We start from the raw sequence: 15,991 nt of genomic DNA, 5'->3' as shown, positions 1-15,991 counted from the left end.
ACACGCATGCACGCACACACGCACGCACCATTCCCTCCAGTCGTGTTTGGTCCATTTATCTTTAGTCTCCTATTCTGCGATGGCAGGCAACCCCATGAGGTCCAGTCATACTTAAGAACAGAAACCTGAGTTACCGAGTCTTAAGTGGAGGCGCCCTTCCTGCTGTCACACCGCCGCCTGATTGTGTGCACAGTCCTGTTCGCTCACAGGCGGTTCTCCTGACGCAAAAGGCTGAAGGGCCGTGCCGCATCCATGCGTGGGTCCTGCGAGTAGGCAGCAAATTGCCAGAGTGAGACAGGCTCTGCTCTGGGGACACTTGGGGCTGCTGTCCTGTAGTCGGGCCTGTCACTGCCGGCCGCCATTCCTGCATGGCTGAGGCTCCCACCTGCTGCAGCCCCATCCTGCACCCATGCAGAGCGTCTTGCATTTCATCTGCCCACATGCTGCCTTCCACTTCCCATGGCAAAAAATTGGTGGCTTCATTTCTGATGTCTTTTCTATCACCTGTTATTCAGCTTTATCACTGTTAGTCCAGGGAGGTCTCAGAAGGAAGAAGGGGAGATATGCTCATGCGCCTCATTCTGAACCAGAAGCATGAGAGTCCTTTTGAAATTCAGTTATTTCTCAGCCCTGCTCCAGCAATGGCCAGTCAGCAGGATGTTCAGGGGGTCACCCGCAGGGGTCCTTAAGATCAGGAAAGGGCCCCTGTGCAGAGGCCCCCTCTGTGCCTTCCTCCATCTCGGCCAGCTCCCGCACCCACTAATGCCGGCTCTGCTCCCAGGAGATCCTGTCTGCCTGCTGGGCTTTCGAGCTGCAGGAGCGGCCCAGCTTCACTCTGCTGATGGACATGCTGGAGAAACTGCCCAAGCTGAACCGGCGGCTCTCCCACCCTGGGCACTTCTGGAAGTCTGCTGAGTAAGTACCCTCCAGTGACCAAACCTGTGAGCCAGGCCTTGGTGGCCTCATTCAGGGTCTCAGAGGGCACTGTCCACCCTGTGTGCCCCAAACCATGGGGGGTGTTCAAAGCAGATTAGCCAGAGGTGACTCATCCCTCCCCAATGATGTTAGGATCTCATTCACCACGTTCATTTCAGAGACTCCTTTGGATGGGTGAACGTCTCTCGTTCTCCTCTGTGCGAATTTGCATATCACTGTTCTCAGCTCAGTGCTGAGGCTGAGCCCAGGCCAGGCCCACATGAGAAGATTCTGCCTAGGACGGGACAGGCCAGGGCCAGCTGGAAGCCAGAGCACCAAAACCAGCACAGTGGTTGTGGCTTAAAATATTGCAGACTCAAGATAGAACTTTCTAGTCCCAGAGTCAGCCACCTGTGTGGGGACCCCATGGCCTGAGTGTATGTGGTACCTCAGTGCTAGCAGCCTGTCCCTGCTTCTGTGTAATGACACAGCCCTCTGCACCCCATGGCACAGGGGTGGCGTCCGCTGGGCCGTGGAGGCTGCGTCACCTCTTCTGAGCTCTCTCTCACTCCCTCTCTCCTTTGCCCCTCTGCCCTCTCTGCCCGAGCACGTGGCAGCAGACCTCTGCCGTGCCACAGGCGCTCTGTGAGCGTCTCAGGAAGGCCTTCCTGGTTGCAGGCCTCAGTTTCCAGAGCTTTACAAAGTGGGGGTTGGGCAAGATTGGGGGTACCCAGATTTGTAAAAGGCCACGTGGGCAACATTTTAGGCTAGCAGGGAAATTAGAATCAGAGCTGCTGTCGCTGGGACAGTGTGGAGCAGTGACGGCAGCACAGTGTCTGTCCGCATGACTCAGCTCTGCCGCCTGACTGCACGCCCGCCAGGCTAGGCTTACAGACACTGAAAGGCGAAGTTCTTGGGACTCTGACATGTCATGAAGTCTACCTTTGATCCTCCCCGCTCCCATCAAATCATTTAGAAAGGTAGACACCGTTCTTAGCTCGTGGATGGTCCAGAAACAGGGGACGCGCCATATGTGGCTGGACCCCGGGGCAAGATAAACTCTTTCAAACTTTTTAAAAGGCAAAGGGCACTTTCTGAAAGTGAAATCTCATACGGTCCCAGCACATAGATAAAGAGCCGGCCAGTGCCCGACCCGAGGTCGCCCACCCCGGCAGCCCCAGTCGCCACGCACGTGTGCGGTAGCCGCGGCCCCATCGCCGAGCCCCTGGAGCTGTGCCCAGACCGCGAACCTGCTGCCCAGCTGTGTGGCTTCAGCAGACACCTCTTACTCTAGAAAGGGCCGCATACTAAATACATGAGGCTTGTGGGTCTCTGTCACATGTGCTTAGTTCTTTTTTTTCTTTTTTTCTTTTTTAACAGCTCCTTAAAATAGTCAAAACCTTTCTGTGGTCGGGTGTGGCCTACACATAGTTTGGTAGCCCCTGTCTTGAAAACAAACCAAACCAGCTTTAAGTTGCAGGTGAGGTTAGGCCCAGAATAGGTCGCAAAACCAGACTGTACAAGTAGGAGAAGCTGAAGAAAGGCAGTGAACTCGGTTAGGCCAGTTGCAGAGCAGGGGTGGTCTGGAGGAACGACACTTTGCAGTTAGGGAATGCTGTGTCTCATGATGCGAAATTAGATTTACCATTTTGTTCTCATGATACACACGGGGGTAACAGAATGTTGTCATCTGAAGTGTGGGCTTTACCCAGCCATCGCCAAGTACCTGCTACACACCCAGGGGAGCAGCAGGCCAAGGCCAGGTGTCGGCCAGCAGGGAGTTTACCATCTAACTGGTGATAAAGACAAGCAGACATGGCTGCAAGTCTACACATCAGGACCCGGTCTTGTCACCTCTGTATTCCTAGCTCCTAGCACCGTCCCAGGGACATAGTAGCTTCTCAGTAAACATTTGATGGATGAGTGAGTGAACAGGGGAATGAGTACAGCATGCCTCTCTGCCCACCCAGGCAGCTTAAGGAAGGGTCTCTGGAAGAGGAGTCATGGGAGCTGGGTTTTGAGCAGGACTGTCCTAGCAGAGACCAGGAGCCGGGGCTACTCCTGGACTTGCAAGAAGTTCAAGGATCTGGCTTGTCAGACTGTGGGCAACTCATTTAACAATCTGGGCCCTGGTTTTCTCATCTTTGGAAGAGAAGTCTGTGCTAGGTGACTGCTGGCATGCAGGTGCCAGATCCCCTAAACCATAGAGCTCCACCTTCTCATTTCACGGATGGAAACTGAGTCACAGAGGAGGGCTGTTTCTGGCCCAACACCATCCGTTTTAGCCTCTTAAAGGAAAGAATGCTGGCGTACCTGCATGAGTCTGTGTCAGAGCTTCCTGCTCATGATTTTGACTTCTACACACTCAGCCTCTAATTCTCACTTTCTTTTTCTTTTCCACCGGTCTTGTTGCTTTTTTATTTTGGGGGGGGGGGGGTGATGGATGATGCAATGGCCTGTCCTGTCACTTCCCCTTCTCCCCGCAATCCTGATTCCTGTGGCTCTGCCTGCACCTGTCCACTCTGGGGCCCGACTCCATCACCTGCTGGACTTCGCTCTTCCCACACCTGGTGAAATGATCACGGGCCACTCCCAGTCGTTGGCGGAGCCGATACTACGGGAAAGGACGTTACGGCCACCCTGACTTTAAGAACTCCTGTCCAGTTCTGGAGGAATAGTGTGTCTCGTGTTCTTTTCTTCCTTCTCTGCCTGTTTGCTGTTGCCCCCGGCATACCCTGCTTCCTGTTCCTCCCGCATCCAGCTACCTCATCTTTGTGTGTTTCTTCCTCATAAACCAAAGTGATGCTTTTGCAGCTGAAATGGCCACCAACAAGGGCTCTGCAGGCTCTTGTTTCTCTGGCTGAGCTGAGAGAAGACCCAGAGCACATGTCAGGGCCTCTGTCCATGCACTGTGGCGGGCGATGGCTTGTGCCCGGGCGGGAGAGAACTGGGATCATCGTCTGAGTCCCCAGGCGACCCCCTGGCCAGAGCTCAAAGAAGGGAACACAGGGAGCAGAAATAGTGAGCTCCAGGAATCTATTTGAAAGTCAAGGACTGAGGGGCAGGGGTTCACTGGCCAACTTCTGTATAAGGCCTGTGACTGGGCCCTGGGGAACTTGGGGAAGGTTGCTCGTGCCAGGCCCCCTGCCATGCGTGCTCTGCTGCCCAGCCTAGAATGGAGCAGGAGTGTCCCTTTCTCTCTCTGCAGGGAAAGTGGGTCCCTGCCTTCTGTCCTGGCCGGGCTTTGGCCGCTGCCCCTGCCCCCATGGGGCTCAGTTCTTACGCTGCTCTCCCCTTCTCTTTCCTCCCGTAGGTTGTAGGCCTGGCTGCCTCGCATGTGCCTGGGCCTTTCTTCCTCCTAATCGGCACTCGGCACCGCGACTTCTGCTCAAACGCACACTGAGATGCAGGCACTAACCAGGGGACGCCATCTCTGCTGCTCCAATCTTCTCTCCTGAGACTTCTTTTGCTTTGTTTGTTTTTAAAACTGGCCCCCTCCCTCTCCATGGCCTGTGTGTGCCTGAATAACTGATCTCCACAGAAGATTCCCTAACAAATCCCCCCACAACTGCCTCCGTGGACGTGACTTCATTCTCTCTAGCTGGTCCTCTATGGGGTGGTATCGTTTTTGTTTGGGTGGTCCCTTCTCCCTACTAACAGCTCAGTGAGATCTATCCCCTCCTCCCACCCTGCCAACTGGCAAGTTGGCCTCCCAGTGGCTGAGTTCAAAGTACAGGGGGAGGGGTTTTGCTTGGCTGTTAACCTGTGGGGATCTTGTCCAGCAAGGAGTGGGATGACTTCAGAGCTGTGCAGGGCCAGGCCCCTCTGCAGGGCTGGCGGTGTGGACGCGTAAGTTCTGTCCCCAAAAATGACAGCAGCGTGGAAGGACTGTGCGCTTAGCAGCACACTCGGGAATGTGGTCCTAAAGCCAGGGCGCCTGTCTCCAAACAATTTCACTAGTAAAGCTTCTGCCCCTTCCTACCCCCAACATTACCTCCTTTACATCTGCCCAGTGCAGACGGAAAGTACCAGACCCTGAGTCAGCATTCCTCAAGAGTGTGGCTGACAGGCATGCACAGAGTTACGGCGGTGGTTGCCAAATGCAGATTCCTGGGGCTCCAAGACCTGACTCCGGGTCTCTGGAGACAGGCCCTGACAACCCACACTTCAGCCTGCTTCCCCAGTGGCCCTGATGCACTCTGGTGTTTGAGGACCTTGTCCAAAAGGGACACGCGATGGCCCCGTCAGTACTGGGGGTCAGGGTTCTCTTCCCTCCCAGTTCCCCTTAGAGCAAGAGCTTTCCTGGGCTGCAAGTGAGACCACAGTTCAGATGAGCCCACTGCAGTCCCTGGACATGCTGGGTGCTGGGGACCCCGTGATAAACCAGCCCCACCCTCCAGGAGGAGGCTGGCTGCGGCCCAGCTCCCCGGCCAGGCATGACCAGGAGCAGCGCGGCCGCGTAACCGTTCTCACTTCTTGGTGGACTGGGTCCTCTGCTGAGCTCTGGAAGTGGCCCACTCCTTAGCTGACGTCACCCCCATTCTGATCAAGACCAGAGGGGCTATAACCCTTGTTTCTGTTCCTCCTTGCAGCATGAACAGCAGCAAAGTGGTACCCCGGTTTGAAAGGTTTGGCCTGGGCGTCCTGGAGTCCAGTAATCCAAAGATGTAGCCAGCTGTGCAGTTTCTCCACTGGTTTCTTTTTCCATAAATATGTTTCTAAAACATCCAAACCACCACCACCACCAAAGGCAGCAGCACCCTGCGAAACAGCAGCCACTGTCTGAAGCACCGCGAGGCAGGAGCGCGAGTCCTCGATTCAGACTGTTCACTCACAGGAAACACTTGGGTCCTGGAGATGGAGCTGTACCTGCTGTTCCTTAAAATGACATCACCAACAACCAAACCTGTCCCGACAGGCAGCAAATGTTTACATGTATGTTTCCGTGGAGAGAACTCCCATGTTTTACAATAGGTAATAATAAAGACGGGCTGTGCAGAGGTGCGCTGGCACTGTCGGCGGGGCCAGCGGAGGTGGCCGTCCCCTCTGGAGAGCCCTGCAGGCCGTGAGCCCATGCTGGGCCAGAAGGAAGAAGCGCATCATGATTGTGGGTGTTCCTGGGGTGGGACGGGGGGACCACAGCCTTCGCCGGGCCTCCGCTTTGGCCGTAAACCCTGTTAGTGGTGCACCTCCCTCTGTGGGGGTCTCCCCTCGTCCCAACAGAAGGGCACTGTCCCCTCCTTCTCTGGCCCAGGAGGCCCTAGCTTGGAGCCGAGCTGGATCGTGAGGCTCGCCAGTTCCCAGAGAGCTGGGGTTCACCTCTGCCCCCTCCAATTTAGCCCATACAAGCTGCATACGTAGAGACAGATAAAACCCAAGTGGCATCGGCACTGGCCCCGTGCTTCCTCACCGGGGTTTCCACTGTCTGTGATGATGTTTTCTTCATGAAGCCCCAGGGAGGCACCAAGGAAATGCCTCCACTTTTTAGACACATCCCAGTCCCTGACTGCCGCGTGACCCCAGAGCTGAGGCTGTGTGAGCCCTGGAGGTCTGCGAGAACAAGGCGGTGCGGGAGGGAGTGGCAGCAGTGGGTCCCTGAAGCCACCTCCCAGCCCCGGGGGGCCTGGCTGCAGGCCTGCCCATCTCGCCCACTCCCCCGGTCCCGCTGAACCCCTGAGCCCACTCTGGGCTCCCCGTCCACGTCCAGAGTTAAGATGGGAGCCTGTGTTCCCCCTTTCCATTTAGAGCCCCCCAGGCTTCAGAGCCTTCCCAAGGCCTACTTGTCAGGCCTCCGCTTGAACCAGAAGGAAGGGCTTGGTTTGGGACAACCCATGACATGAGAGCATCCTGCCTGTCTTCATTAGAAGCTGTCGCCTAAAGAGAAGAGTTGCAAGTGGCAAAGAAGCCCTTCCGTGGGCATTATGCCATGTTAGCCTCCAAAACCAGAACTGACCAAGGGTGATGAACGCGGCCAGGTGGTTGGAGTCAGGCCCAGAACGGGTGTCTGTGCTCCGAGCCCAGATGGGGAGGCACATGGTCCCTTTCACTGAGACGCACCCAGCAAAGCTGATCTTCAGGGCCCTCCCTGGAGCCTGGCCAGAACACCATGAAATGGAGCCCTGCCAGGATCTGTGGGCTGTGTTCCCCGCTCTAGGCCAGCTCCCCTTGGCTGTGACAGCACAGCTGTGAGGCAGCATGAGGTCCCCAGGCTCCGCTGCCCATCAGCGCTCCAGACGTGAGCGCCTTACCCCTTCTCGGGGTGCGGGGAGCTAGACAAGAGCTGGAAACCAGTGGGGCTCGATTCCATGTGAGTCTGTTCTCTGAGGGACTGACTGTTGCTCCCCATCATGGCTTTGGCCTCCCGGCAGCCCTCTACATGATCATCCCCGCCCAAAGCCACCGAGGGTGTGACTGCCGCCTTGCCACCTTTCCCCTCGGAACCTGCGGCCACACTGCTGAGCCCAGGGGTTGGACGGCAGCTGAGCGAGTCCAGCTCAACACCTCCCCTGCCCCGACCCTCAGCCCACAGGAAGTCAACCTGAGTTGTGTTTCCCTCTTGAGCGTCACACTTGTGGATCAGTTCAAGACGCTTTCGTTGAGCACCTGCTGTATCTTGTGCAAGTGCCGGGGCCTGGTGACAGAAGCAGTCACGGTCCCCACTATTACAGAAATGGCGATATGCCAGGAACCCCGAGAGTGTAGCTGAGGGCCTGGGGGACACCCCCTTCCTCTCCAAGGCCCTGGGCAGCCTCTTAGCCTGAACCTCTCACTTCCTGTCATTTAATAGAAGCACCTGAGGAAGCCCCAACATGGACCCTTTCTCCCTCCCTCTAGTTAAGCAACTGTGAATGAGGTTAGGAAGACATGCTAGCCCTTCCGTGTGCTCTCCCCGTCTGCCTTGGAAACACATGAAGGACGGCAGATACTGTGAATTCAGCCCTCATGGCCAACTGTGAAAGGAAAGCTGGGAGCATCTCCTTGGTGAGGGCTCCAGGGGCTGCAGAGGGCCCCGCGGGGGCCTCAGAGTGGAGCCTACGCTCTGACTCTTCCGGGCCCCCCAGTTCCCAGCCTCATCTCCAAAACCCTGGGGTCTGCCCCTGCTGCCTTTAGCCACCAGAGTCGTAGCCATTGGGTCTCCATCCAGCGTAAGGTCGTGAATCCTAGTGAGGTCCCTGTGGTGTGTGGTCTGTAGCAACACTGACCTCTCCATGTCGCCAAATCAAAGGTGTGTGCAGGGCCCTGGGGTCTCTGCCCCCTCCTGGCATTTCTTGTGATCTCGGAGTGGGGTGGGGCGCCCTGTAAGCCTCTGTTCTGTATTGATTTGGGGGCCAAGTGGAGACATAAATGTGAAGTCGAATAGGGAGTTGGTAGGATTCTGCACCGTTAGCCAGGATGTTGTCAGTGTGTGCAAACCCAGCATCTCCTGTGGCCACAAGGCACACACTTGCTTTTCTGAATGTGATGTAAAATTTGTACAGTAAAAGTTTTTATATTTTCTATCAACTGCATTTGTCTTCCAGAAATGCTATTAATTTAAATTAAAATTATTAGTATTAACGGACATGCTGTATCACTTTGTGCCACTGGCAAGAACACACTCTCTGCCAGGCCAAGCCTGGGGCTCTGGAGTTTGAATAAAATTATACTAAGGTGTCCAGGGCTTGTGTCTGCTTGGGTCAGCCGGATGAGTGTGGGGACTGCTCAGATGGGTAGTGTGGGAGAACAGGAATGGAAGGAGCGCCTTCCAGAGAAAGAAGTTAGGCACAGACCTTAAAGGTAAATAGTTCTAAACAGGTGGAGGAGTGGAGAAGGAACAGCATCAAAGGCCCATGGTGCACAGAGGAAGGTCATCCAGCCCCCAACATAACAGCGGGTGGTCAGTGTGTCCTCGGCTGGAGGTGCTTTTGCCTCGTGGAATCCTTGGTTGGTGGGGCGCCTGATCATTTATCTAAATCTAGTATCTAGGAGCCCCTCCTTGGCAGTAACAGAGGTGCTTTGGAGATTGGGGTAAGCAAAACAGATGGAGGAGATGGGGAGCCAACATTTGTGGGACCCCCTCCTCTGAGCCAGGGAGGTGCTTTCTCTATAGCATCCAACCTTCATCTAGTCCTCATGGCACCACGAGCTGGGAATTGTGGTGGAGTTTCAGGTGAGGAAAGTGAGGTGTGGAGATGACACAGCTGCTGGGTGGCCAGTGCAGGACTCAGACTGCAGACTCTCTCTCTCATCCGAAGTCAGGGGACTTACAGATCAGACAGTTACTGAGCATCTACTTACTATGTTTAAAAGATGGTGCTAAGTGCTGGGACATGGATAAAAAGGTAGTGCCCCTGCCTTAGCGATGAGCCAGCGAGTGGCCCAAGGAAGGGTCCCCGCAGTCTGCCTGGCAGGCTTCATGGAGGAGGTGGCCTTGGAGCTGACTTGAAGGGTGAGTAACATGCCTGGTGCATATGAGCAGAAGGAGCATTCTGCCCTGCAGGAATGGCATATGCAAAGGCTCAGAGTCTGGGAATATATGGTATGCTTGGGAAGCATGAGTATTTCGGCTATTGTAAAATGGAACCTGCGTGTGGGATGAATCTGGAGAGGAACCTGTAGGTGCCAAGCTATTGAGTTTAGGCTTTAACAAGACAGCCCTGGGGAGCCATTGAAAATTCTTGAGCAGGGGAGGACCATAGTCTCACTTAAGTTTTAGCTATGTCAGATGGCTTGGGGTGGAACTAGAGGCAGGAGAGGTCATGAACAGCTCTTTGATTGGCTAAGAGGGAGAAGTGAGCATTGAGGATAATTCCCCAAATGTCGGCCTTTGTGGCTGATCGACTCATTCATTGAGAAGGTGACCCTGTGAATTGGGGTCAGGTCAGGGGTCATGCTCAGGAGGGATCCAGGTGAGATCTGGGCAAAGGGACACCACCAGGAGGTGGAGCCAGGGAGACAGGGCTGGGTGGTGCTAAGGCCCTACCTGGAGCCAGCATGGGCCCCCACTCTCCCAGCCCCGTCTCCTTGTTTTTAAAGAAAGTGGGCTCTTGCTGCCTGGCCTAGTTGCTGTGAGGATGGGATAGATAAATGAAGTGTGTGAAGCACTTAGCACGTGGTGGACACTCAAAGCCTGGTGGCTGCCCCCGGCCAGCCAGGTTCTGCACCCCTCCCTTCCCAGAACACCAGGCTTGTTCCCTGGAAGAGGAGCTGCGCAGTAACTGCAATGACCCCCTTCTCTCCAGCCCAGGTGGACTCCAGCAGCAGATCGCCTTCAATGTTCGTATCACGTGGTGGCCCATGATGTTCTCTAGATCCCAATGTGGGTACAGGTTTCCACCTCTTACCCAAACCCCCCACTTTATATTTAAAAAAAATAAAAGTTGCCCTGGCCAAGTAGCTCAGTTTGTTGGTGCATCATCCTGAGTTTGATCCCCGGTCAGAGCACATAGAAGAAACAAGCAATGAATTCATCAGTAAGTGGAATAACAGCAAATAGATGTGTCTGTCTGTCTCTCGCCCTCTGTCTCTCTCAAATCAATAGGTTAAACAGTTTTTGATTGTCAGTCATTTCAGTAAGTTTCTAGACTGGGCAGCCGAGTAGCATTGGAGAATATCCACATGTAGGCTCATCCATGTCACCTAGTAGGACTGAGTGTCTATTTCCCTTTGAGCACATGACCAGACTGACACCCTATGAGATTAGAGGCGGTTGGGAAAGAGGGTACAGAGGGCCTGGGTTCTTAATCTTCATCTTAGGTTGCATTACTAGGAGTGTCTAGAAACAAAGGAGGTGAAAACCCCACACTGTTAGGTGTTGGTCAGATTCCTTGGGTACATGGTCTAGTTCTGGGCACACCAGGAGGCCAGAGCAAAGCAAGAGAACATCACTGAGTGCCCACTAAGTGGCAGAGCCATGCAAGGTGCTTTACATATATTCTCTCATTTTGTATCAGGCAAATTACATGAGACAAGTATTACCCCCATTTACAGAGTGAGAAACTTGGGGTCATGAGGTGAAGTAATCTACTCAGGGTCATCCATCTGACCAGGGAAGGAGCGGCGTGGACTTGAAGCCACATCTGGCTGACTCAGTGTTTTGGCTTCGACACCTGGGCTCCCTCAGATAATGGGCCACTCCATGGAAAATATCATTTCATTCCACACTGCACTCTTAGGAGATCCCCAGATACAAAAGAGAATGGACTCATTGTTCCTTCCTGTCCAGCAGAGCAGCCTCCAGCTCCCACTCCCCACCACCCCTCTGGAATGGGCCTGGATGAGTCAGTGTTGACAGGACCCAGAGCTGAGCCTGACGCTCTGGGCTTTCCACTCTTCAGGCGCAGAAGATATTGCTCAAAAATGAAACCAGGAGTCTGGTTCTGGCAGAGCCTACCTCACCTCTGGGTGGGCACAGAGCGCAGAGTCACATTCCCTGCAACAAATGTCGCGTCCCATGAAAAGGCATCTGATAATGGAGGCAGGGTGCTGCAGTGGTTAGCAGCACAGGCTGTTCTATTGCCCCCGACAAACAGAATGTAGTGGAAATGGCTCTGCCTGGCTTCTGAGACTTGGTTATAGTTATAGAGTGGCTCCACTCCCTTGAGCAGAGATGAACACTCCCCACCTAGTTCTGCCCAAGTTCAGATTTATGAGCCAGATAAATGTCATTGTTTGAAGCTACTAAGTTTTTGTATAATTTTATGCAGCAATAGATAACCAGAACACAAACTAGATGAATCAGTCCTGGTGGGGTCACCTGATTGCTCAGCTGTTCTCTTCAACTAGCATCAAAATAGAGGGAGGGGCTGCCGGATGTGTGGGACCATGAAGACCTAGGAGCCAGGCTGACCTGGTGTTTTCCTGGTTCTGCTGCTTTTTGTATGTGTGGCCCTGGGCACTTCATTGCTTCTTAGATTCATCAAGTATTCAGCCTGGGAAGGGCTGCCAGGATCTTGACCTAAGATGATAGATGTCAAACCCCCAGCCCAGAGCCAGACAGAGAGCAATCTGGTAAACCCTGGTTGCTTTCCTGGGGAGTGTTTACAGAGACCCAAGAGGGACTTTGCTCCCTGAAACCACAGAGTAGGGAAGGAAGGAAGGAAGGAAGGAAGGAAGGAAGGAAGAAAGGAAGGAAGGGAGGGAAGGAGGGAGGGAGGGAGGGAGGAAGGAAGGAGAGGAGCAGTCAAGAGAGAGGTCATGGACGAGGGTCCAGGGCTGCAGCGTAACCAGATCTCATCTGCATGTGGCGAACACCGCCGGCTGTAAGCCCTGCTGTCGCCCAGTTTCCCAGCTGGTTTAGGAACTGGACCCAGAGATGGGCTCACCAAGAAGTTCGAACTGTAAGGCCCTTCACTGCATGGGCCCTGCTAAGGACAGTTTAGCTGGAGGGAGGGTGAGAAGAGCCTGGGGGCCCAACCAGGGAGAAGCCTACAGCCCTGCCTACACAGTCCCTTCTCTGCGTCCAGGAAGGGTCCTCATCTCCTTCTCCTTCCAGGCCAAGCCTCTGCCCTCCTCCAGCATATTTTCCAAAGAAGTGTTCGGTTTTGATTCCTGCTGGCAGAAAGGTGTGGCTGGGGCAGCAGGCCCTGGGGGAAGGAGTCCATGTGGGGCTCCTTGCTGGGTTTCCTCATCCCTCTCTGGAAGCCTGGGTGCCTGCTGATTTGCTTCGAACAAAACTCTGGGGCCTGAGCCATGTGATCCTTTGCTGAGAAGATGTAACAAAACCCACGGGCTGCTCTGATTGAAACAGAACCCACAGGCTGTTCAGTTATTAGGGGCCCAATTGCCCGCTGCCAGAAGCATAACTCTCAATACCAGAGTTTGGTGAAAAGAAAAAGAATTGTTTATTTAAAGGTTATATAGATTTAGATTATTTGCATATTTCTGCCATTAAGTCTTATTTTCTTTAAAACACCCACAAACACATAGTTCTGCCTCCCCCTACCAAACCAGGCTAGTTTTAGAAAAGTCAAAGATACAGTTTTTCTACTTCCCAGACACAGTTCAGCTTTACCGGCAGCTGCCAATCATTCAATTCTGATTGGGGAGATTTTGCCTGGGTTGTGGTGCCCCCCAGCTTTTAGTGCAGAAGCGTGTGGAGTTCCCAGCCTCCTTGTAAACTGCATGGAGTTCTCCCTTTCCTTTCAAAGCCGCATGGTGTTCTCTCCCTAAAATGTCTCCTGCTTATTTTTAAATCCCTGACTGCGTCCTGTGACGCAGTGGGCATGGTAACCAGTTCTGACCATTCACAGAACCTTACACACACAGGCTCTGGGTGCTCTCTGTACCATTCCATGGTCCAAAACCCCTCCCATCTTCTTTGGGCCTTGGAAGAACCAAAGCCATTTGCGTAACAAAGAAACTAGCCACTAGCCACTAGCCACTAGCCACAGGCATGTGATGGCATCTCAAAAGCTGTTTCCTTCCTCCATCCCCCAACCCGCAGGCTCTGGGGATTTTTGGACACCCTCATTCTGTAACAAAGAGACTAAGAGAAAGAGTGTTAGCGCTAGAGAAGGGACTTCACTGAGGCAGTGGAAACTTTTGCCTGCTGGAGGGTGATCATCACAGAGCATGTTGATGCTCCCCCTTGAAATTCCTAGGGCAGTGGGAGAGTCAGCCTGGGTTTGGAGGTGGCCCGTCCAGGCCGGAAGGTAATTCAGGGACCTCATGATGTGTGGTTTCTTCTCAGTGATATGTGGCATCAAGAGCGATTATTTTGCGATACAGTGTTTCCTATAAGTCAGTCTCCAACCCACCCCAACCCGGCCCTGCTTGACTAGTCTGGATACAGAGAGATCTGATTAAGACCACTGGGCAGAAGGAGGAGGGATCATAGGAGAAATTTGCTGAGGCGGTGGACAGCAGTCTAGAACGGGACTGGCTGAGAAGCTGGATGCCCAATGGAAATAAAAAGAGAGCTGGATCTTTGGCTCATGGGCTTTTCTGGCTTCTGAGCTGGCTCTCTCTCAAGCTCTGGCTTAGGCTCTGGTTCTCAGTCTCTTTTTCCTCAAGGATGCCTGGATGATCGTGCTACAGCTGCCCGCATTTCCCAACGGATGGTATTTGAATGGGAAGGAACTCTGGGCACAGCCTAAGGTCGGGCTGGCCTGGCAGAGGGTGGCAGGGTTATTCTTTGGGTGCTCTAGAGGGGACAGGCTCTGAGGCAGAAGCCTGCCAGTCTTCCAAAACTGTGTAACTTCTGTATCTTATGTTGTTTTAGTTTGTAAACTAACCCTATAGATATAAGATAACAAAGAACTAACAGAGGGAAATTATAAGAGAAACCAGGTGCTAGTTTAGTCTTAATTGATAAGCTTAAGTCATTAAAGTTATAACTAAAGAGATAAAGAATTTAGCCTTAATTGATAGGCCTAAGTGACTAATCCTCATGGAAAGGTGTTACTCCAAAATCATGAGGTTTTTGAATAAAGACTCCTTTCCTGTATCACCAAACTTTTGCCTCTGGAATTTTTCCCAGAGGGTGGCAGCAGGCAGCACAACCCCAATTGCCATTCGGTGGTAGTGTGACCCAGGCCTTAGGAATCTAAAGCTCTGGGCTACCTATATGGTCACCAGCCCTAGAGGTAACACCGGCACCAAGGAGTTAACAGTGAGTCAACACAGGTAACTATGCTATTCTCTCACCTTTTATTAATGCAAATTCAGTCCAAATCTATAATAACCTAATGACACTAATAGTCACTCAGAAACAATCAGCAATAACATCACACAAGAGAACGGGGGGATAAGGAACCTAAGTCCCAAGAGTCCAGATCAGAGTCTGGGTCCAGAAGGGAGCCGGTCAGCGTCTTGCAAGGCAAAGTCTGCGGCCGCTTCAGAGGCAGCCAGAGCAGGGCCAATCAGAGCAAAAACATGCCGTTCCCTCCCTCTCAGCTCTCTCAGCTGTCTGTTCGAAGATCTTTGCTTCCATATTCTTGCACGATGTAACGCTGCATAGGCCTTTGATGAATACATGTTGTCTTGCGCCACCTCAATAAGCACATGCTGATTATGTCACTCTATTGCACATGCTCTGGGAGAGCAATGTTACCCTTCAGTTATACTGCACGTGCTCCGGGGGTTGCACTATCCCTCTGCAGGACTGCTGCTATGAGCATGCTCTAAACATGGCTTCTCGGTTGACAAGACCAATGCCATCATAGTTCTGTCCTGCTGTCCACACAGGGTGTCTCTCAGTCTTCACCGTCCCTCTTGCTGATACATGGCAGGGCCTGGTTCTTGCTTTTTTTGTTTTTTTAAAATTTGAAATACACAGGGAGTGAGTCCCTTGGACCTATCTCAACATAAACACTTCCACATATATACTGTGGGATGATAGGTACTCTGATGTAAAACTTTGAACAATTGCGATTTGTTTGAAAGTAGGGAGAGAATGAATTTAGCTATCTAGGGACAAATAGGTAAACCTATCTTCCTATGAAAAATATTTTGTGTCCCATTTGAATAATGTAATTCTTCATAGATTCCTTTTAAATCTGTGGAGAAATGGAAACCTAATTATTTGTAATGACGTATTTAGATAGATACTTAGTTCTAAGCCCCATCTTCTGGGATTTATCAATTTTAAAGAGAACTTTTGTGCAATTTAAAATAAAGTTTTTTTAAGTAATTGAAAGGGACAATTCAATATCACTTTCTGTATAAAAGTATACATTTATGTATTTCTACTAAATGAAGTGCACTGCTGCCTCACGGTAAAGATTCTTGTACCCAAAGCCTTTAAGTGACTAAGGAACAACCTGAAAAGCAATCTTAGGCCCCCACCTCCACTCCTCACAGTTTATTTGATCACTTCAATTGTGCCTCTCAATTTTTGTAATGCAAGAAAATCAGTAACCAGATGGTTTTAAGTGTATTCTATGAAAATTATTTCATGTAAAGTGAATGTTACTGAATTGTGAATTTTTTTTAAGGATTAATTCCATATGTATATACATTTTACTTATCTACTCATCCAGTGATGGGCATTTGGGTTGTTTCAATTTCTTAGCTATTGTGAATAATGCTACTATAAACAAGAGTACACAAATGTATCTTCAAGTCCCTGCTTTCAATTATTTAGGGTATATATCCA

The 15,991-nt window shown here is 52.1% G+C and overlaps 1 protein-coding gene across 3 annotated transcripts in view; it reads left to right on the top strand.

Annotated features, from left to right (window-relative positions):
• KSR1 (kinase suppressor of ras 1) overlaps positions 1 to 6,539 on the top strand; it is a 148,412-nt gene extending 141,873 nt beyond the window's left edge. For 2 of the 3 annotated variants that reach the window (XM_090257385.1, XM_090257382.1), the window contains 2 exons: positions 782 to 915; positions 5,508 to 6,539. In XM_090257385.1, the coding sequence (XP_090113511.1) occupies positions 782 to 915; positions 5,508 to 5,586 (213 nt within the window). In that variant the 3' untranslated portion in view covers positions 5,587 to 6,539. Of the gene's footprint in view, positions 1 to 781; positions 916 to 3,511; positions 3,593 to 5,507 lie in introns of all 3 variants that reach the window. The other variant, XM_090257384.1, reaches the window with a different exon arrangement.
• The last annotated feature ends 9,452 nt before the right edge of the window (positions 6,540 to 15,991 follow it).

This window comes from Furipterus horrens, unplaced genomic scaffold, assembly GCF_987537825.1.
Source record: "Furipterus horrens unplaced genomic scaffold, mFurHor1.1.pri manual_scaffold_11, whole genome shotgun sequence".
Lineage (NCBI taxonomy): Eukaryota > Metazoa > Chordata > Mammalia > Chiroptera > Furipteridae > Furipterus > Furipterus horrens.
The sequence above is the reverse complement of the archived record's forward strand: the minus strand, read 5'-3'. Positions and strand labels throughout refer to the sequence as shown.